The sequence below is a fragment of the Arctopsyche grandis genome, chromosome 6 (assembly GCF_051622035.1).
Source record: "Arctopsyche grandis isolate Sample6627 chromosome 6, ASM5162203v2, whole genome shotgun sequence".
Lineage (NCBI taxonomy): Eukaryota > Metazoa > Arthropoda > Insecta > Trichoptera > Hydropsychidae > Arctopsyche > Arctopsyche grandis.
In genome coordinates, this window is record NC_135360.1 from 13,697,134 (window position 1) to 13,719,556 (window position 22,423).

A 22,423-nucleotide genomic window follows, 5' to 3' on the forward strand; every position below is an offset into this window, starting at 1 on the left:
AAACACTATTTCAGTTTGACTTAATTCACAATTGCTATCACTTCTTTTAATTCGATATATCCAGAATATCGGAAAAGCAGAATAAACATATTACAGGCCACCAGTATTTTAAACATTGTTAAACGAGATATTTCTCGAAATGAGGAAAAGTGAACTTATGCCACTTTCAATTATAACGGTTCATATATCACCGAAGGAATTGAAATACATATATTTTTTAATTTATATTATATAAAGATATAGCACATTAAAATATGAAATTCAAGTTTTTTTAAATATCAATGTTTTACAAAATTTTAATTGATAGTTTAACTGTATATCAAAAGCTTCAAATAATGCAACACTCTAATGTATATATGTATTAGATGCATTTACAAGTGTGTGTTTCTTAATCAATTCTATTTAAACATTTTATTTTATAAACCTGATTTATTATGCAGGAATATACATACTATGTGTGTATTTGTCCAAGACACAAATAAAATCTTAATATTTCATATTCAATAAAATTCGTTACAATGGTTACTTTGATTTTAAAAAAAATGTATCAGGTTTACATAATACTAAATCGTTTAATTAATTATCTTCATTTAATGTAATATTAACTATCATAGTTTAAATGATTGTATGGTATGTTTCAGAGTTTATGTACATACATACAATTAACAAATGTATGCATGTACAATATAAGGATGATGAAATTCCGATTTTACTGATAATCTCTTATTAAGAAATCCATAGATATTAATTGTCATTATTTTGTATATTAAAATAATGAGATTTTTAAACACGATTACAAGGTTTCAAATAATTATTTGTTTTCAATTAATGTTTGCAATTGTAAAACTAGATCTCTTGCTAACGATAATACTGCTGGAGCATTATGCCGTTCAGCCATTTCTGAAAAATAAAATTATGTATGAACTACCATAATATTTTAATTGGATGATATAGCATAATTTAGCAATACTTAGTGATTGACTGATTCAGCCAGATTAAGAAAAAAGCTGAAGTAAATACAATATACACACCGTTAAAGAATTTTATGATATCAGTAAAGTCCATACTGTTGGATATAATAATGTCTCGATACGACTCTAACAGTGCGAGAGCAAGAAACAAGACCATGTGAGATGAAGAGATGTGTCGGGCAGCCCAAATCATTTCCCAAGCAGCGAAAACCTGAAATTATTTTTAAATGTCTCACGAGTTGGTTAAAATAAATATTTATATGAATATCTCATTGTTATTACGTCTTGATAGAGGAGTTCTCTTTTGAAATCGAGCAAAAACCATCGGTAACAAAAGTAAAAATGCGTATAATCACCATGAGCGTGCATTAACTCATACATTTCACAATCTAAAATTTGTATGAGCGACCTGTAGGAATAATAATATATCGTAAAAATTATCATAAAACAACCTAGACATTATATTGTATACAAATCTAATTAAAATATAAATGCATATGCACCTCATATTTGCAAAATGTGCATCCATAGCACCACCTGCGGGGAAGTTATCCAGCATACGGGACATTAATTGACAAAATGCTGCATACGCAGGAGCCTCGTCATCCAGTAATACCAAAATTGGAGCTGCCAAATCACACATGCCCTGCATGTAGCCTGCATCCATGTGCTCCCACACATATCTTAAAGACATACATCAAAGTAATTGAACAAAATGTTTAATAAACGAATTACATATATGTCATTTTATAATTACAATAGAAATTAACATACGTGCACATGATGTTTCTTAATTTATCTAAATTATCTCCCGTGAAGTACCAATAATTTCGATCACATCTTTGCACATCTTTATCTATCCTATGAAGATTCAATCCGAAATTCTCTAGCAGTTCAGTCTGTCAATAAATAAAAAAAACAATGAATTTATCCTAGTATAAAAATAATACATGTTTTGTTTATTTTTTATAAATGTACTTACACTGTACACTCCTCCATTCGAACTTGCTGGAGATACACAGTTGGAACGCACACCTTCTTTGCTCGCTTCTTGTGTGAGAGATGGACAATCTAATGTATCAAAAGAAGCAGCAGCAGAATGCTCTTCTTCAAGAGGACACAGTGGAGATTTTGAAGAGTTCACTGCTGTATCTAGAAAAGTTCATAAAGACATAATATGATATAAAAACGACATATATGAAACTATTATATACAAACTCGTACATAAGATATATAATGTAACAGGTAATCAATTTTTGAATATTTTGGCAGTTGATTCAATGGAGATATCAATAATAATAAAGAGGTAAAATAGCGGATAGAAATAGCTTGAAGAGTATTTGATAATATGAAATCATTCTACTGTAATGATAACCATCATCTTAAACTATAATAATAACAAGAAATGATAAAAAACATATGTATACTTATGTAACTGTAGAAAATTTGGCTTTTAAAGTAAAGATAAGATGAATTTTAAATTTGGTTTAGAATAGGCATAGAAGAATGCTTCTACTGCTAATCTTGAATCAAAGCTTGACAAAGGATTCACAAACGGCAATATCTTAAGGAGAATTAATGTCAAAAATTAAATTGACAAATACTATATATGTATGTACTAAAGCTATAAAGAAAAATTAAAAGAAATTTAAATGACTTGCTTTTTCCCAAGATACAGGAGCGTGATGAAATGTTGAAACCTAACAAAGCACATGATCAAGAAAAAATAATAAAAGTTTTGTTTTTCAAATTTGTTAGTTTTTTTGGTGCATTAAAATAAAACCTCGTTTCTATTAATTAAATTGTCAAATCTTACCACTTGCAAACATGTTTACGGGAGATGCGCTAGAGACTATATCAACTGAAGGATTAGTCACAATAACACTAGTATGACTGGGCCGTTTATTATGATCATCTATTGATTCGTCTGCATTATTCTCAATTTCAATATCTGTTAATTCAGTAACATGGCCATTTAATTTATTTTCATTTTTAATCCTTTCATTATTGACGAATGGTGTAGCATCATTGTCATCTTTTCCCAAATCTTCATTTTCATCAATTTTGTCTTCTGGTATTTCCATAGCTTCATCAATTGAAGCGTTTATGTTTATATACTTAATATTAGCTTTAGAATTATTCTCAACAGATGGTACATCATCGTCCATATTATTAATATCATGATGATCGCTCTGATCGGGTGAAACCATTGGTGGGTTATCATCATCCGACATGAAGCTACAATTATCTTCAGACACCTTAAATACATATAAGATAATATTTTTTGTTACATATATAAGGTTTTTATTTTATCAATTATATGAAGATGAAAATAACTTCAGGTTGGTTTTCTGATGGTTGGGTCTCAGCCAATCGAGCTATAGATGCTGCCGTTGCTTCACGATCTCGCTGTCGGACGATTGCTTCGACTGCGAGCCATTCAGACATTGTTGTTTCATATCGACGCCTATTCGCTAAATCTTGTGCAACTCTTTCTTCAGTTGTTGACCCAAAACTAGTAAAAATGGTTTTTATTAATTTATTTTTTTAAGTTGGTCCGAGTCGAATATTTTAATTGATTTTTCGACTTTATATCGAAATTTCATAATATTAAATATAATATTCCATTAAAATTTGAGTTGACTCTACACAAAAAAGTAATTTACAGTCTTTAAACTGCCAGCAATAGATACTATTTTTCCAGCAACTTAAGTAATGTTGGAAAAATGGTATCTGCTTACTTGGTTACTATATCAACTAATCAACATTCAACATCTTACAACAAACGTATCAGTTACATTTTGAAATAAAAAATGAAATCAGTACTTTATTACTTACTCATAGCATCCCAAAAGATAAGGCCAAACTTCTTTTCTTATTTCATGTTCAACACCTCCGTAATATGTAAGTCGATAAACTTCAAGCCCATTTGAAATTGTTCCATTTTCGTCCATAATTTCTTTCCATTTTTCTTTTGTAAGTCCCCCAGATGCACCATCTTAAATAAATCGAGTCATAATTTTTTATCAATCAAATATAATATCCGTTTCATCTAAAGTAACCTATAATCCGTTTCATCTATATAGCACGTACAATGTACATATAATAATCGGGTCTACCTCACGGGCCGGAATGTGAAACGCCTGAAAACGCAAATATCGGAATGCAAAGATCGAAAAACGAAAGATCTTAAGTCGAAAGATAAAAAAAAGGGTGCATGGTAAACGGTACATACTCACTTAATTTGCGCGAGCAGGATACAACAGGAACAAGAGGAACAGGTTTTTCCTCCCGTATTCTGCGCGCGCACATTACTACGTGAGGAAAAGCCTGTTCCTCTTGTTCCTGTTGTATCCTGCTTGCGCAAATTAAGTGAGTATGTACCGTTTAGCATGCACCCTTTTTTTTGATCTTTCGACTTAAGATCTTTCGATTTTCGATCTTTGCCTTCCGATATTTTAGTTTTCGGGCGTTTCACATTCGGGCCCGTGAGGTAGACCCATAATAATCATATGTTATTTGCAATGTAATGTGCAATTGGAATAACTAAATTGAACAAAACAATGAAAATAAAATACCAGCATGGACTATGTTAGAGTTGACCAATCCAGATAAATGCGTTCTAACAGTTGATAAATGTCTGCAATAAGCTAACCATCCATAAAAAGCTCGTGATATAATTTGACGTTTCATTGTGCTACAGACGAGCGCTATTGATGCTGTTTGTGTAATGGGCTAAAATATTATGAAATTATCATACACCATTTCAACTTACAATGAATTTGATTAGGTATGTAAATGTTAAATTTTCATTTATATACTTGTATATCATTTGGTATTGGACTGGGTAGCGGAGGAGAAGAGTGAATATCCATGGACAAGCTAGAACTATCCGAACTACCCGTAGTAGATGCTGAACCCAATGGTTTTCTAGGTACGTGTGGTGATCCAGGTCCTCTTTCTAATAACGAATGCCGCGAAACTAAAAGTTAAATATTACTTCGTATGTGCAAGTTTTTATAATCATTAGAAAATAAAATATATGAATGTAACATAAGACATGCATACCGTATTTGCCGTATTCTTGATGATTAATATTATTATTAACGATCCTAAAGACATAATCAGTGGCTTGATTTTCTCCATTTTTATCACTGAGCATCTCAGAACTTTTATCTTCAGCATTTTTGCTACCTTCATTGACAATGGGTAAAGGTCGTCTGCGTGGCCTACCTCTCGGTAACACCTATATATACATATATATACATTTTGGATTAAACTATATGTTTGTAAGATTTATTAAAATTATTTATTATTATTAGTATGGGCATACTTTTCCTGCGCCTCTTTGAGACCACAATGGTGGATCGAGTTGTCCGTGAGGTAAAAGTCCCGTTTCTAAGCAACTCAGGAAAGCTAATAAATGCCCACCTATAGCAATGAAAATCATTACAAACCATATCAAATTAATATGTGTCTCAATTGAAGACGGGTTTCGTGGCTTTACCTTTTGGAAAATGTATTGGTGGATGTTGTATACCGTCTTGACCAACCAGCACTATAGTTCCACCTCCATTCTCACCCTGATGGCAGTGAACATATACAATGTCATCCAAGCTCACATTTAATGCATATTGCCAATAGCTACTGTAAATATTAATAAAAAGTTAGATTTATGTATCTTTGCATGCTCAATTTGTTGGAATTAAAGTCATTGATATATATAAAAATATTCCATCAAGATTTTACTTATAAACCACCTAATTTTATAATTGTTATTCTAATAAATGAAGATTATTTAACGTATCATCTAAATTAATGCATAAAAAATCCAGATATAATTTTATGTTTTCAAGTTTTAATGAAATCTGATGTATTAATTTCAAGAAATGATATAATTGTTATTAAGTTTTCTTATATCTAATAATGTATAAACTTACACATTTAAAAATAAATCTGTTGAATTTCTTCTAGGCAATTTCACTTCAGATCCGCTTTCATAAAAATAAATTGAAGGAAAACTGGCTCTTCTACATTAACGTGCACAAATGAATACCAAAAAAAAAAAAACAAATAAAACAATAAATCAAGCCAACAATGACTAAGGAATGAAGGTAGCAACATAACATAATCCTCTTAAAGGATTTTGTAGCTATGCTACTTAGGGATAAAATCAAATACAATCAGTTTTAAATAAATAAAATAATATTCAATTCAATATACCTTTTATCTTGAGTTTCGCTTTCAGAAAATCCGTTCATCAGTTGATTTGGTGTCCATTTGATGATCAAACTTTGAGCCATTTGATGAAGACTCAAATACCCAGCCATTGGTTCAGGAACATCTTTCTACAAAAAATACGTAAGTTCTACATATATTCTATAAATATTTACAATCAGTATTCGTCTATACATTTTAATCTTACCGGTTGCACTAGAACATTATTTTTTCCATATAATAAAGTTGCTCTACTGTTCTGATGAAGACTCTCGACGTAATCTTTTGCGCAGTGAGCTACGCTACTACCAACTCCACAAGAATTTCCAGATGCTGTAATATTTGCAGGTAATAGATAGAAAATGCAAATGCTAGTATATATTGGAAATTAATCAGTTACAAGAATTTAAATAGTGTGATTAATGATTATTTTTTACCTGACGTAGACGATCCTGAAATGGTATCTTCAGATGTATTCAAACTTCGTCGATAATTTAGTATAGGTCTCCGACATGGGGGAGGAGTAGTTGTTCCAGCACTAATTCTATGTCGTTGAACCTAAAATTTCATGTTAATTACTATTTCTAACCATTGCTCGTGAAATACTTTTTTATGTTATTAAAATTTTATCGTTTGGTGTTAAAATATGATAATTGTACCAAGTTTTGAAAATATTTTAATAACCGGTAAAAAATTCATTTGTGAAAACTTTTTCAAAGGAAAAATTTTCAGCACATTTTTCTTCATAAGAAAAAGTTGAATTTTATCTCAAGATTGTTAAGTACTTTAAATAAAAGTATTAATTAAAAGAGAACAAACAAAACTTACTAGCTCTCCAGCCGGTGGATCAGGCCAACAACGGTCTGGAGGGCGTGCACGGGAATATTCAAGTGCACAGGGCCCCACTAACAAAGAAGCCAAAATAGATCCGCAGTCAGGATCTGCGACGAGAGCTCCTCGTTCGTAATATCTATTTGCATGTCTCACCAGATGCTCAATAATTCTGGCAAGTCTACGCTCAAAAAGTGCCAACCGGATCCACAGGTATCTGTTTCCAAAAAAACATATCAACACGAAATTTATACATATTTTATGAGAAAAATATTTATAAACATATAAATAAAATATTGAATAATCAATTTACCGAATGGTTGCAGGTGGCGGTTGATGTTGGACATTCTGAACTGGTATACTTCCCCCAGTGCTGCCTTTTTTTATTAAAGGTGGGCGGTTAGTAGAATCTCCGCTAGAAGATCGTCTGACAGGTTGTTCAGCTTCCATCTCTAATACTCGTTGACTAATAGCAGCAGCTTCTTCACAGTGCTTTTAAAACAATATTTATTAAATTAATCATTCAATATCAAATATATGACATATCTTCAGTCATATTTAAATGAGATACTCTGTAAATTTCAGTTGGACACACCAAAACAATTTTGGTGTCATTAAAAATATAATACCTTTATAACTTAATTTCTGATATCCAAACAACACTATGAAAAAATTTAATCAAATTCGCTTAAAAAAACAAAATAAGGGGCATTATAAGCCTTAATAAATTTTCTTATATTATGATATAATCCAATATTCACGTTCAAAAAAGATTCAATAGAATATTTTTGTTTAATATCTCAATTACATATTATATTGAAGTGGGTAGTGCTTTTCCATATCATGTTATTATCTAGTTACTAAATAAATAAAGTTTGTAGCATTGGCTGTTTTGCTTTCTTTAGAAATCATAGAAAGCTTTGGTCAATAGTTATATTACATACATATGAACATATGTATGTACATACATAAAACACATAAATATGTATTTGTAATTTACAGATCATAAATAGTTATAATATTCTTAAGGATAATCGAACCTATCTATTCTTAAGGGCTATCAGTACAGTTTCAATCTGTGTTCGTTTTTCGATATAGATTTTATCGATGCGGTGCAAATGATCGAAAAGCGCCAGACAGACTGAACCACAGATTATCGACACGTGTACCTTATGCGTGCGCACTGCTCGCACGTACACTAAGTGAAATCTACCCGAAGTCCCGACATACATACCCTGTATACGTTCTGTGCTTCTGATACTTTATTTCCGAATTTTTCCTTATTAAATTATTAAAAACTCGCCAGAAAGATCCAACTCAATTTTAATAATTACCATTTTAATAATTCATCTGTGCACATCGAAAGGTTGCTCGTCATCTGGTGTGCAATTTTTCATTCGTGAAGTCGAGAATTGCGTTTAAAGCAGCCATCCAGTTAATCTGTGGTTCAATCTGTCTGGCGCTTTTCGATCGTTTGCACCAAACCCAGATTTTATGTATAAAATATAGGGGTCTACGTGACGAGCCAGAATGTTAAATTACAGAAAACACAAATATCGGAAGGCAAAGATCGAAAATCGAAAGATCTTAAGTCGAAAGATCAAAAAAAAAAAGTGTGCATGGTAAACGGTACATACTCACTTAATTTGCGTGAGCAGGGTACAACAGGAACAAGAGGAACAGGCTTTTCCTCCCGTATTCTGCGCGCGCACATTAATACGGGAGGAAAAGCCTGTTCCTCTTGTTCCTGTTGTATCCTGCTCGCGCAAATTAAGTGAGTATGTACCGTTTACCAGATCTTCCGATTTTCGATCTTTGCCTTCCGATATTTGTGTTTTCTGTAATTTAACATTCTGGCTCGTCACGGAGACCGAAAATATAGGCATCATTTTAATTCATGTACAATGTAAATATATACTGTATTATATAGGTGTAATATACACACATTTGTAGATAAAATAAAAATAGCACATAATTGTTTATTATTATAGGCTAGTGGCCTGTGTGCACATAATTTTGCACTCGGTAAAATATTGCAAGTCGGAACAAAATAATTAATAATTTAAAATTTAATAAATTTATTTGAAAAAAAATATAGAAGCTGTAGTGAGAAACTTGCCCTTTAAAAGGAGGTACACTTGGTGCAGGGAGTGTTCTGGAACGAGCGCTGGCTGCGCGTGGACCTCCTGAATCATTCAATAAATGCGGTGAAGGGACTTTGGCCTTCCATTTGGATACTGCAACCCACCCACTTGTTTATGTCCACACGCCCACACTATGCCGCGTCTCTATCCACGATATACGATTCCAAGGGGAGAAAGAGAGACGGAACATGGTGAGTGAGTATTTCGCAAACAATCACCAAGCTTCGTCTCTTTCCACGATATACGATTCCAAGGGGAGAAAGAGAGACGGAGCATGTTAACGAACATTCACACGCAGTTCGCACGCAGGCACGTGGACACGCACGCACGCAATAGACGAATATTATATACGATATTCATATGTAGGTATAAGAGGCCTCCATCCAGCAGTCGATGGCGAATGGCTATAAATGATGATGATGATGACATATGTATGTATGTACATATGTATATACAAACAAAGTCAGCATACGTACTAATTGCGAGGAAATAAACAGTTTCAAATTTCTAAATATTCATTAACGAATTTTATCATATTATATGTAGGAACATATGTACATGTGTGAAAAATAATTATCGTTTAATTGAAGGGAAGATAAGTTCACAGTGTTACCTAATATTGATTTTCTTTATCATTAGTCAAATAACGAGTACTAATAGGTAATCTTTCATGCGTATATGGAGGCAGATACATATGTATGTAGGATAATAATCTAAAATACATTTTGTAACTTTATTTACATATTTTTGTAGTAAAATAATAATAAATTTCAGTTAAATGAAAAATTCTAAAAATTTATATTTTGAAAGTTTGCCAATATATTTCTATCGACAATATGTCTACGTAATTTAAGGGGAAGTGTCTACGAAAGTTTGTCTGTGTGAAAAAGTGTTAAACAAATAAAAAGAAGAAAACAATATATCAAAGTAAAACTTCTATTTCGGTTGGTCCGTAACTCCAAACTTGTCAAGTCCTTATCTACACTTATTAAAGTTTCACTTTGATAAAAAACAAACAATGGAACAATAAATTGTATTTAATATATAATTTCGAAACAGACTTTGCATATATGTATGTATGTAACATTGGTTGGTTGGGTGGGTGGGAACACAAAATTCGATTAATTTTTTGTTCGAATCATTGGCGCCGATTCGATTTTTTTCGATTCAAAGGATTCGAAGTCCCAAAAGGGGCCCCGCCAGGAGCACAGCCCCGTGGGGTGCCGCAGGGGGCGCAGCCGCCGGATTCTGGCATATACATATAAATTTCAAAATAGACTTAATATATTTTTCATATTTTTGTTTTTTTTTATTATTATTATTTTTTTTTATTGTATTGTTATTTTTTATTATTTTATTTTTTTGCTTTTTGTAATTATTTTACTTTATATTACAAATACCGAGCGAAGCCGGGTAATACAGCTAGTACTAATATAAATGGAAGTGATTTTTGTGTAGTTCAAATTTCAATATAATACATACATTTGATAATATATATAACTATATAAAATTATTATAATCGCATGAGACTCAATTTCATATTTTATTAAAAATTGTCGTAAATCGTAGCATCTAATATATACATAATTTCGAAAGAGACTTTGTAAGGTTGTAAGGTTTGGTTGGGAGCTTCAAAAACAAATCAAAGTTTCTATGACGATGGTTGAATATTTTTTTTTCCGATTCAAATAATAAAAAAACAAATTTTTACTATTAGATTAACCATGTTTGAGCGGTTTATATTACAAATACTGAGTGAATCCGGGTAAAACGATTAGCAATTTATATAATAATCCACTTATTAGGGTCGAAACCCACTAGCGCGACGAGTCGCGCGCGATGAGTCACGCTAGTGGGCTTAAAGCGCGACTTGACACGACTAAAACGTAATTAGTATCAAAATGGAATTCGAAGAGATAGCAGCTGTTATTTTATTACATTCGTCTTCGCAAAAAAGCAAAAGCGAAATACTGAGTTCATCCCATATTTGTAGAACGTCCTATAAAATGTGCTTTCGTAATGCTTTACGAAGATTTATGCAAACACGAAGAGAAGTTTTACAATTATTTCAGGATCACCGTTAATGATGAATTACTTTCGCTTATTTTCGGATAAATAAAGTGTGTATGTACATACATACATATGTCATAAACTTCAACCACGCGAGATACGCCGCGACAAGTCGCGCGCGACTAGTCGCGCTATTGAGTTTTGACCCTTAGATGCGTGTGTATGGTCAATTGAAAAAATAAAATAAAATATGTATAGTATACTTATAATTTACATTTCCATTGAAAAATAATCCTCTTTCGTACAGCATGGGTCGTATCAGCAATTGTTTTTCTTTTTTTGCAATTAGGTATTCTAATGAATTCGCATTTCTCCCTTGCAATATTTCGTTGAATATACATTTAATAGCATTAAAGTAAAATATTCAAATTTTCTATTATAAAAGCCTGAAAGCTGAAAATCTACATAACCGGAAAATAACAGCGACTTTCCTAAATATGTATGTATATATTGTATGTTCATATATGTATACATATATGAATAAATTTTACCACTTTTCTTCATTTCGAGGAATATTTTGCAAAACATTAAATATAATATTTTGCGTTCAACAATATTTAAAAAAGTAATGGTGGCCTGTAATACGTTTATTCTGCTTTTCCGAGATTCTGGACATATTGAATTTAAAGAAGTGATAGCAATTTGTGAATCATTTTTTTCAAACAGAAATCATTTTTTTAGAACTTGAAATTGGACTTCCGCCACTTTCAAATATAACGGCTCATACTATAACGAATCTAAATCAAATGCTACATTCATAAACAAAATTTAATTTAACTTTAAACACACCTGTGTATGTACATATACATACCAATTACCAATTGGACGTAGTTGTGCCTAGTGCAAATTTTATGAAATTCACAATGCTATGGATATTTTTTTACAATATAAATTAAATTATGATATGATAAACTTAAGCTATTGCATATTGAATATCTACATACATTGTATGTATGTGATGTATTTAAATATAAAAAAATACTATTGGGCATGCGTGTCTTTTTCAGTACATATCGAAATACATTGTATTATAGATGCAATGTGTAAATCTTGTTTGGTGTGTAACGTTTTAATCAATTGGAGAAGTTCGTACGTACATACATACATATGTATGTACCTATAATCAATCTATGAGTATCGTCTTTCGAGTAGGTTCCATGCTCGTTTTTATTTCCCTGACCAAATATCGATTTTTTTATCATAAATATATATAAAGATTTTGTGTTTTATTATTAAAAATGAATACGTTATCTGTTCAGTTGATCAAAATCAAATTCTAAACGCTACAATAGCAATTCTGAAATCAATATCATTTTTTGGGACGAGGCTTGGCTTTTGATTTTTGATTTTTAAATGCTTTTTATTATTACGAAATTATGTTCACAATACATCTTATATCTATTTTAATAGCTACTGATCTACTGATCATTTTCTATTTTACAATTTAATTTAATTTGGTTAGTAATCATAGTATTATATTATTCTAATGTTAATCTACAGCATAATAGGAAAAAGAGCTCAAAAATCTATTTACAATCCTTATAAATGTTCATAATACATCTAATACATAATATTAATTAAAGACTCTCTTAAGTCGATGACCTAAAGCAGATTGTGTTTAGGTAATCTGTGGGGACGAGCTTTAGAAGTTTATTATCGCTCCAGTATTTATTGCTACACGATATAAACCGAAAACCTGTACACAAATACACAGATATAAATTTGAATTAATCAAATTTTTGTACACTTTGAATGGATTGCTTTATTTGTACTGTTGCCTCGTGGGAAATGTCCATAGCTAGCGTTAATACTGTTACGTATACTAAAATAAGAGGTTAGTAAAGAGCCGCCGGTTAAGTGCCATCGGATTAAGCCGAGGCGCATACCTGATACTGTGCGACCGTTATAATTGGTTTCGGGGAATATCGGCAAACTAAGTGCTGTCGGCTAAGCAATGAATACGGCGATAACGGTACTCTGTCGCATTCCCATGTAGTTCTCAGAATTGACCCATACCGTGGGTCCGAATGTCGTGGGAATACATATAGTACGTGACCATAACAATAGGTAAACAAATTAGACGTCGAAGATGTCCTGAGAGATCTATCCCTTATGAGGCGATACTTAGGCGATATCAAGACATTCTGGTCTGAGCACTGCAAGTGTGTGTATCTCTTTAATCATCAATAAATGCTGTGAAACGACTTTGGTCTTTTACTTGGATCCTCCACCCACCCCTACGCAACAATACATTAGATTTCTGTACATCACTTTATATACTTATATGTATACATATTCCGAATTTGTATCTACCTATACCTACTCAGATTCAAATCTCGATTCGAAACGAAAATTCGATTTTTATATTTACGAATATTATTTATTTATTTATTTATTTATTTATTTAATAGTTTTGGACCATTGTGGCATTACAGGAAGAACCTAATGCGCCACAATGGCCTACATTTGAAAAATATATAAAAACATGATATAAAAACAAGTAAACTGTAAATAAAGGAAAAAAGCAAAAGCAGAAAACATGGTAAAATAAAATTACAAAAAAAGTAACAAAAGGAAAATAATACATCATTCAGAGAGAAAAAAAAAAAATAACAAAAGTGTAAAAATTAAAAATAAAATCCATAAATCCCATTCTTTGTTTACACTGATCAAAATTAAAATAGTATATAAAAATGTACAAAAGAGAAAGAAAAAATAAAATAAAATAAAACAAAAATACTATTAAAGAGTCACAGTTTGCTATATAAGAAGAGCAATATTTAATTATTTCCATTTTGAAATGAATTAAATTCTGCTAATAAAATAAAATTGATAATTCCGGATAATAAGAGACGTACGTACATACAATTTATGTATATGTATGTACATATGTATGCGTGTACGTATTGAACGAATAAGGTCTGGCCCTGATCGATGCTGTTCAAATCCACTGGCTACGAATTGTTATTCTAGGGTAGGCCCGATTAAATGTTACGATGGCAACGGGAGAAATCGCGATGAATACAAGATTATCCCCTTATAATGCTATATAATTCTCGCCGCGTTTTCATAAAATAATATCGGAGAATTTCCAAACGCCTTGCTTAATATATCGGATAAAGGGCGTTGCTAAAATTTTCCTCTTACGTTTCTCGTAAATTCTACGAAATACATAAGTTGTCACTCTATATAGTCTGTTAGATTTTATTATAAAACATCATTTTATCGTCGTAATAAAATGGTCGTGTAATGAAAAAACTAGGGCTACCAAATTCTTCGGAACAATTTTGTGAAAATAAAGGTAAATACGTGTTTTATTTAAATTGCTAATAAAGGACTAAAAATTAAAATCAACCAAACCATAACATTTTAATAATAAAAGCAATAATTCTCTGTTATTAAAGTTGCATAGTGAGAAAATTGAAGATTTTTTCCATAGCTGTTAGTTTTGTGAAAGTGAATGAAGCTTATTATTTGGCCTTCGAAGAACTTTTAGCAATGGCGTAACTACTATGAAACGGAGGCAGTTAATATTGTAAATTGTACATATTAGTTGAGCAAAAGAGTGTAGCGCGAATCACTGGAACTCTCTGGATCGACTGGTCGACTGGTGGTTGAATGGTAAACGGACTACTAGTCATATGTGAACCAGTCACAGGACAACCGGTCGCTCTAGATCGGTCACACGTGATCACCCGTCACACTAAAACTGGTCACGAGAAAACTGGTCACACCCTAAAATCGGTCACGAGAAAACTGGTTGACCGATTTTAGGGTGTGACCAGTTTAAGTGTGACGGGTGATCACGTGTGACCGTTTGTCCTGTGACCGGTTCACATTTGACTAGTAATCACCGAACCGATTGAATAGGAATTCTGCTGAGCGAGAAAAACATCGGGCGCATAGGAATTGTCATGGCGCGTGCGAAGGTCTTTTATTCTACATTTTTTGTGGACATCACTTTCGACAATTCGTTCAAAAGTCGTTTGATGAATAATGATTCCCTACATGTCGCAAAAGTGGTCGTACATACATGTATGTTAAAATAGAAATTATAGCACGTATGCAATTAACTTACAAATTTGCAAAAAATATATTTAGGAAAAATAAATTAACAGTAAGTAAAAGTTTTATATTTTTATTTTAAAATATATATTTTATTTACATTTAAAAGTAGAGGGGTGCGCTCCGTTTCGCAAAAGAAGTGGTGTAGTAGGGCTATTCCCGCCCTACTACACCACTGTTAATAAACATAGGAAAATCAATTCACACTTTCTATATTAAGTATGAATGTATTTAAAAATCAAAATACAATTGTATGGAAAGCCAGCTCTCTGCAGAGTATGTATGCGGATTATTATTATTTTTCACTAGTGTAGAATACAAATTCTGTCACTAGTGTAGAATACAAATTCAAGACTAAAATTCTATGTATGTACATATAGTACATACATAGAAGAAATTCAATTAAATGTCTCAATCCAGACTTAATAAACTTGCAATATTAACTATGATCATAAAGAAGTTCAGAAATTTCTTTAAAATATGTGATCGCAGAATTTGTAAATTTAGAAGTGAGTACATTTCAAAGTCCATTTATTAAAAAAATGGACTTCGAATTCTGCATGCGGGCCAAAATTTTCAGATACTGATTTTTGGGATTTTTGTCACTACGCAGGGCGGTCATACATACCTGAAGACGACATAGAGTACCTACCCAAATGATCAAAAAAAGGGTAGAGGAAACACTACTCAATAATGAGTTACTATTCTTTAACTTAAAAAAAAAGCACTCAACGACCTGAGTTTGACATACAGAACGCAAGAATACTATGAATCTTCTACTCTTTCCACTAACTGATACCTCTCATACATAAGATTTTAAGCTTTAGACGACAGTAATTTCATTAAACCTTTTCTAAATCTACTCGAGATACAAGTTATGACGCTACATGTGCTTGCGTCGTTTCATCTCGAATATTTATCATACTACTCGAAGCTTTGTATTGTAGATCCGTGCAAAATTTGCTTGAATCTACGTGAAACTACGTGTACATATGTATTATATATGTACATATGTATATATATATATATATATATATATATATATATATATATATATATATATAAAAAAAAATATTGGCTCGTATTTTTCCGCGAAAAGTAGCACTATATTATCATTTCCCCGCGAGGAAACACAGAAAATTCCGATCGAGAAAGAGCCGGAATATCTTAAGGTCTGTTTTCATTTTTGGCGACAGCAACAAGTCGCACAATAAATCTCCCTTTATTTCATCCCCATTCCATAACCATGTTTACATACATTGCAACTATAATATGCCATAGTACTGACTACTTTAGTCGCAGTGTCAAAATAATATGGTATGGAATAAGGGAAGATTTATTGCTCGGTTAAGAGCTGTCGTTGTCGTCTGAAACAATAAACTTTAAATTGACTAATAGGAATTGCATAAATTTCTCCCCACTGCCAAGCTAAAAACGTCGAGCTGTTGACGGTTTCAATATTGCAAAGTTACTTCGAAAAGCGTTTATGTACATAGTTTCAGCCAGCTTCAGGAGATTATAGTGTGAAACTGTGGCGTGAGGATACCTCACAAAATGAATAACCAACTACTGAATAATTTAACATAATGAACATATGTATATATGTACAGTGGTGTGCCGTGGAAATCTCCCTGTTTTTGTCGCACAGCCTTACATATGTGTGCGCGAGTAGGATACAAGGGGGTTAGATGACATGATATCGAGTCACCTTGTATCCTGTTTTGCACACACGTTAGCAGTGCAGCGTGATAAAAACACACATATTTCCACGACACGCTACTGATATATACATATATGTATATTCAGGGGCGCCTCGTCTTTAAGGACAACTGGGGCAGTGCCCCATACATACTATTTCTGCCCCATACATACAAGTATGTATTTTCTTATCCCGCTTACCACGCGGTAAGCGGATCCGATTCGTAATTCAGTTTGGAGTAGTCGTTTATCTGCCGTGGTCCCGTGGTTGCCAGTTTCAGCTTATTTGCTTCTCTGGCACTAGCAAATAATAGGGAAAGAAAAAGATTCATATTTCCGTATACATCAGGTCGCTTTTAGTGGGTTCCGTTAAAGTCTCTTGGGGCAGAATACGCCAGCCCCGACTGTCTATTATCTCTGTAAGTTTCGTAAACTACTTGACACCGCCAACTTTTTTTAACTTTTCAACTATATTTTTCAAGGTATACTTAAATTATCAATCAAAATAATTCAATTCTTTCATTTTTATCATTAAATATTTTTTTATAAATCACATTGTTGCATTTTATTAGATCATGTAATGAACGGAATCGATAATTTGTTAAAAAAAACTCATTTTCCTTGCATAAAATGTTACTTAAAATGTATCAAGTTCATTTTTTGAAAAATAGACTAGAAAATAGACTTTAGATTCCTCGTGCCCCACCTGTTTTTTAAGCCACGAGCCACGCCTGCGTATATATGTATGTAAAAAAAATAATAAAGGTTACAGTTCATTACATAAAATGTCCTGTCATAGATATTTGGAAGATAATTGAATTCAAAATTTAAAAAAAAAGAGGACACCTATAAGGGGAGGTACCATTTTCGGTCATTTTAAAAATTTGAAAAAAATTAACGTCGTGTCGATAAGAATTACAGTAACCGATATTAAGTTTCAGTTCGATAGAACCAACGGTGTTCAAAAAATCCCCAAAATTCACAGACACACACACACATTTTTTCTAGATCATGAAAACGTGATGAGTAATCGATTCTGAGTTCGAATCAGTCAAAATCTCGAGTTCGAATTTTCGCATGATCACAAAACATCATCTATTGTTACTACGTACATAGATAAAGTAAAAAACACAGAGAAAAAAAATCACAGGATGAATGATTCAATAAAGTCGCTCTATTTATAAAGGCCCATCCTTACTCAAAGGAAATGATGCGCATGTTAGAATCGTATATATAGTACCTATACTAACCATTGCTTTTGCGCACCTTTGGAAGAATGAGGTGGGCTATCGTAAATAGAACGACCACTATATACGAAATTAAGAGTTGAAATTTACCTTGGCAACTTTATGCAACAACGCGGTGGTTGACGATGTCTTAAAGAGTCCCAAAGCTCTTCTCCGCAATCCCTGGCCAAGACAAGCCTCTACGGATGCACAGAGGGCTGTAACTGCACAGGAATCTTCACGTACTCCACGTCTCGTCACAGCCTCCTCCATCACCTGTTTCACCTCACGTTTCACCGTGGCGATCAGCCTATCCTTCAACTCGGTGCAGCTCCCCGTATCTATACATTTACAGGAGAAAGCGGTAATTAAATTTAATTAGTACTCACAAAATATCCAAAATAGTTTGTAAACATCGAAAGGCAAAGGTGGTAATCTACACCGAGCGCTCGGTTTACGAGTACAGGCAATCAATCAAATTCTATTCCATACATCACCAACAGTACCGCAATCAATAAATTGATCCTAAAATCAAATTAAATTGAAACTAATTGATTTTCTCAATCCACGAGATTTTATTTAGAGCGAATAGCTTATGTTTAATGAAATCTATATTCAAACATGAGCAACTTTTTTATGTACATAAAAACCAACAGCCCCTCTGTCGAAAATTTCATTTCATTAAAAGTTTCGTTCATAAAATTTGATATTAAATTTTATCATTAGTGGCCTTCATAAAATTAATTTTATATGAACGTTTTTATAGATTTACCAGTGCTGTGCCCGATGAAATATCATCGCATGGGTGTTGGCATATTAAATTATTAAATAAAATAAATGTGTCGGTCCTGTATTCGATCCGCACGCGGTCGAATTTTTTTCAAATATCTTTTTAAAATATTGTTACGTATACTAAAAAGAGCCGCCGGTTAGTTGCAATCGGATTAGGCCGGGTAGCATCCCAGAGACTGTGTGACCGTTATAATTGGTTTCAAGGATTATCTCTAGACTAAGTGCTGTCAGCTAAACAATGATTGCACTTAGCGGCGATAGCGATACTCGGTCGCATTCCCGTGGAGTTCTTAGAACTAATAACGCCAAAGCGTGGGACTGCACATCCGAGTACGTGACCATGACAATAGGTAAACAAATCATACGTCGAAGATGTCCTGAGAGACCTGCCCCTTGTAAGGCGGTACTTAGGCGATATCAAGACATTCTGGACGGAACACTGCCAGTGTGTGTATCACCTTATTCATCAATAAATGCTGTGAAACGACTTTGGCCTTTTACTTGGATCCTCCACCCACCCCTACGCAACAATATATTTAATTTAATAATTATATTTGATTGTTTAATATGAAAAAAAAATGGTAAAAACTACCCACCTACCTAGAAACTACCTACCTAGCTACCTTTAATAGAAAAAAAATATTAATTAATTAAATAAATTTTCAATAGATGGCACTAAATGACTTGGCGCCGTTTCCTCTTGGCGCCGTCTATTAGCCTAAAGGAAACATTGGTAGCAAATTGTATATATAGAAGTTTTTTTCTTTTGTTATTATATTCGTACGTTTTGTTGGCAGTGGTTTAGCCGTGACGTACATATGTGTGTCGAATCGAAACGAAATTATAGTATCGCGATATTATATATACATAGATATATATGATTATAATAATATTCTGGATAGTGCATAGAGTTTTATAATATATAAACATAAAGGAAAATAGGCTTGTATTGTGATGAATTTCAAAACCATATTTAATTTATACAATACATACATACATACATTTTGTTCTTTTTAAAGATAAAGTTTAATCAAAGAAAGAAAAATATATTAATGATTTTTCTCAGTGGTATGTACATATGTATGTCGTTGAAAATACAAACGAAACAAAGATTTAATTTAATTGAAAAAAAAGTAGTATGCATTAGGGATGGTTATGTTTGTATACTTGTTGATGCAATCGAATTTTTGCGTAAGAAATTTCATTTTCATTGTGTATTTGTATACGATAATTTACATCGAATTTCCAAGCATTTCTAGCAAATAATGGGAGGTAATATTGGAAGCGATACTACGAACGTAATTAATTCGCCCACATGAAAACAGATGTTATTGTAAATTGGCTGAGGGCGGGCGTGAAAAACCTCACCGAAACCGACATTTCGCATTCATGGGTCTCATGTATGTATACAAAATTAGTTGGTATATATATAGGCAGTGTGCAATATCATATATGTAAGCTTAAAAATATTCAATAAATAAAATGCTTGAAATCATTCAGACATATTAAAAAATCGCCCTTGAAATTTTCACACAATTCGTGGGCTTTTCATGTCATATTTTTGTGCGTTATCTAACTGCAATTTCATTATTGTGTAGTAGCATGGGAATTTAATTACCTCCTTGCTGTGACGCCATATCCTGTCGTCCCGGTTTTCTTATCGGTCAAAACGTAATATCGGCTTGATGTTGCACCGTCCAGTATGTCGATGGTTATTAAAGGGGATTCATGTCCGATTTTGTGCTGGGTTACAATTTGCAGCTGCGAAATTCACCGTGGACTGGCTCTGAAATAAGGCGCTCGCGTGAAAATCGATGCGGCCATTAGCCGCAAAGCGCAAACTCTACTGAGGGAAAGACTCGCTTGCCTCACCGAGTATACTATAAAATATTGTGGCTTTTTTGTATCATTACGCTCAACCACTCCAATTAAAACATTTAAAATATGTTTTCATTCATATGTAAATACATAAATATATGTAATGATCTATGTAAATGATCACACTGGTATAGTTGGACGTTTATTTTAATAATTTATATGAAAATTATCATTATATATTTATGAAAATGTTGTTTAAAATAAAATTTATATTTGAAAATGTTGTTTAAAATAAAATTTAAATGTTGTTTAAAATTAAATTTAAAATAAATATACCACGATGCTTTCCACACCTCTGAACGTACCAAGCGTGAAAATTTATATTTGTATTCTATAAGCACTAACTTACAGCTAATAATGTTTTGGTCAGAATTCGTAAACCGAAAAAAGTATTTTTTTTTTAAATCAATATTTCATGATTTTATTTTGACCTTTTAAGCTATTTTTATTTTCTTGATATTTAATGTGTATAATAATAAGTGATTTTAAGTAATAAAAAATTTTCGAACAAAATCCGCCAACAGGAAGTAGAACTTTTGTCTTGTATAAGTTTCCCTACATTTGCGCTCAATTAGTATCTAAAATGCTCTCATAACCGGTATATGTGAACGTGTATGTACATATGTTAAATTATCGGATTTTATTTTGTTACCTTATAATCCTCAAATACATAGATAAAGTCTATATATATATATATATATCACTGTATATCACAATGCCACAATAAGGCATGCAATTCCCGTTCCTGTTCCCATTTTCCCCGTTCCCGTTCCTGTTCCCGTTTTTCCCGTTCCCAAGTTAACGTTGTGGTAATCTGACTTATCCAGCGTTTTGGCTCGAGCTTCTCGAAGTGTTTCAATAAGTAAATGTTTCAGTTTCAAATTTATACTTAATAATCAAATTAAATTACAGTAATGATAATTTGCCAGAAAAAAGCAGACACATTTGAAATTATTGCGTTGCAATGCCACTCATTCCGGTTTTCCCGTTCCCGTTCCTGTTTTTGGATAATTAGATTAATATAATAATTAGATTAATTAGCTATTAAGCTATTTCTTACCTAAATATTACATATTTAGTCGTATAAAAGTATAAAGTTAGGTACATAATTGACGATGAAAATGATTTTGATATAATTCATTAATTGAAAATATGTTGCTTTTATAATACAATTAGTAGGGTTCCCTAAGGTATGAAGTCAATGAATGTATATATGTGGAAATAAGTCGATTTTAAAAATGAAAATGAAAAATTATGATCTCTCATTGATATTAGATGTGGACTTTGATTTTCGAATATGATAGACGCTATGTCTAGCTACGCTTAATTATTTATTCAAAATTCATCGATGTAATCCGAATTAGTGTTTGTTTTCATAGAAAATTCTATTCTTAAAAAGATTGAAGAAATTAGCCTGGTCTATAATACTCAATCACTTATATGTGTGTACATATTTTAAAGCTTACTTCTAACTGCTATCGATTAGTATATAATATATAATATATCGATTAGTACCACTGTGGATTCATAT

At 32.3% G+C, this 22,423-nt stretch overlaps 1 protein-coding gene across 1 annotated transcript; it reads right to left on the minus strand.

The window, feature by feature from the left end:
- Positions 1-220: 220 nt before the first annotated feature.
- Positions 221-20,875, minus strand: LOC143912632 (small G protein signaling modulator 2-like). Its single transcript, XM_077431927.1, has 22 exons — positions 20,633-20,875; positions 18,334-18,563; positions 7,333-7,511; positions 7,017-7,236; positions 6,626-6,746; positions 6,397-6,521; positions 6,195-6,319; positions 5,912-6,001; positions 5,479-5,618; positions 5,305-5,402; positions 5,040-5,217; positions 4,793-4,953; positions 4,550-4,706; positions 3,810-3,969; positions 3,309-3,486; positions 2,788-3,229; positions 1,954-2,123; positions 1,746-1,870; positions 1,475-1,654; positions 1,254-1,380; positions 1,032-1,182; positions 221-900 (listed from the first exon to the last, which is right to left on the minus strand). The coding sequence occupies exons 1-22, from the start codon at positions 20,649-20,651 to the stop codon at positions 812-814; spliced, it is 3,465 nt and encodes a 1,154-aa protein (XP_077288053.1). The 5' UTR covers positions 20,652-20,875; the 3' UTR covers positions 221-811.
- Between the last annotated feature and the right edge of the window lie 1,548 nt (positions 20,876-22,423).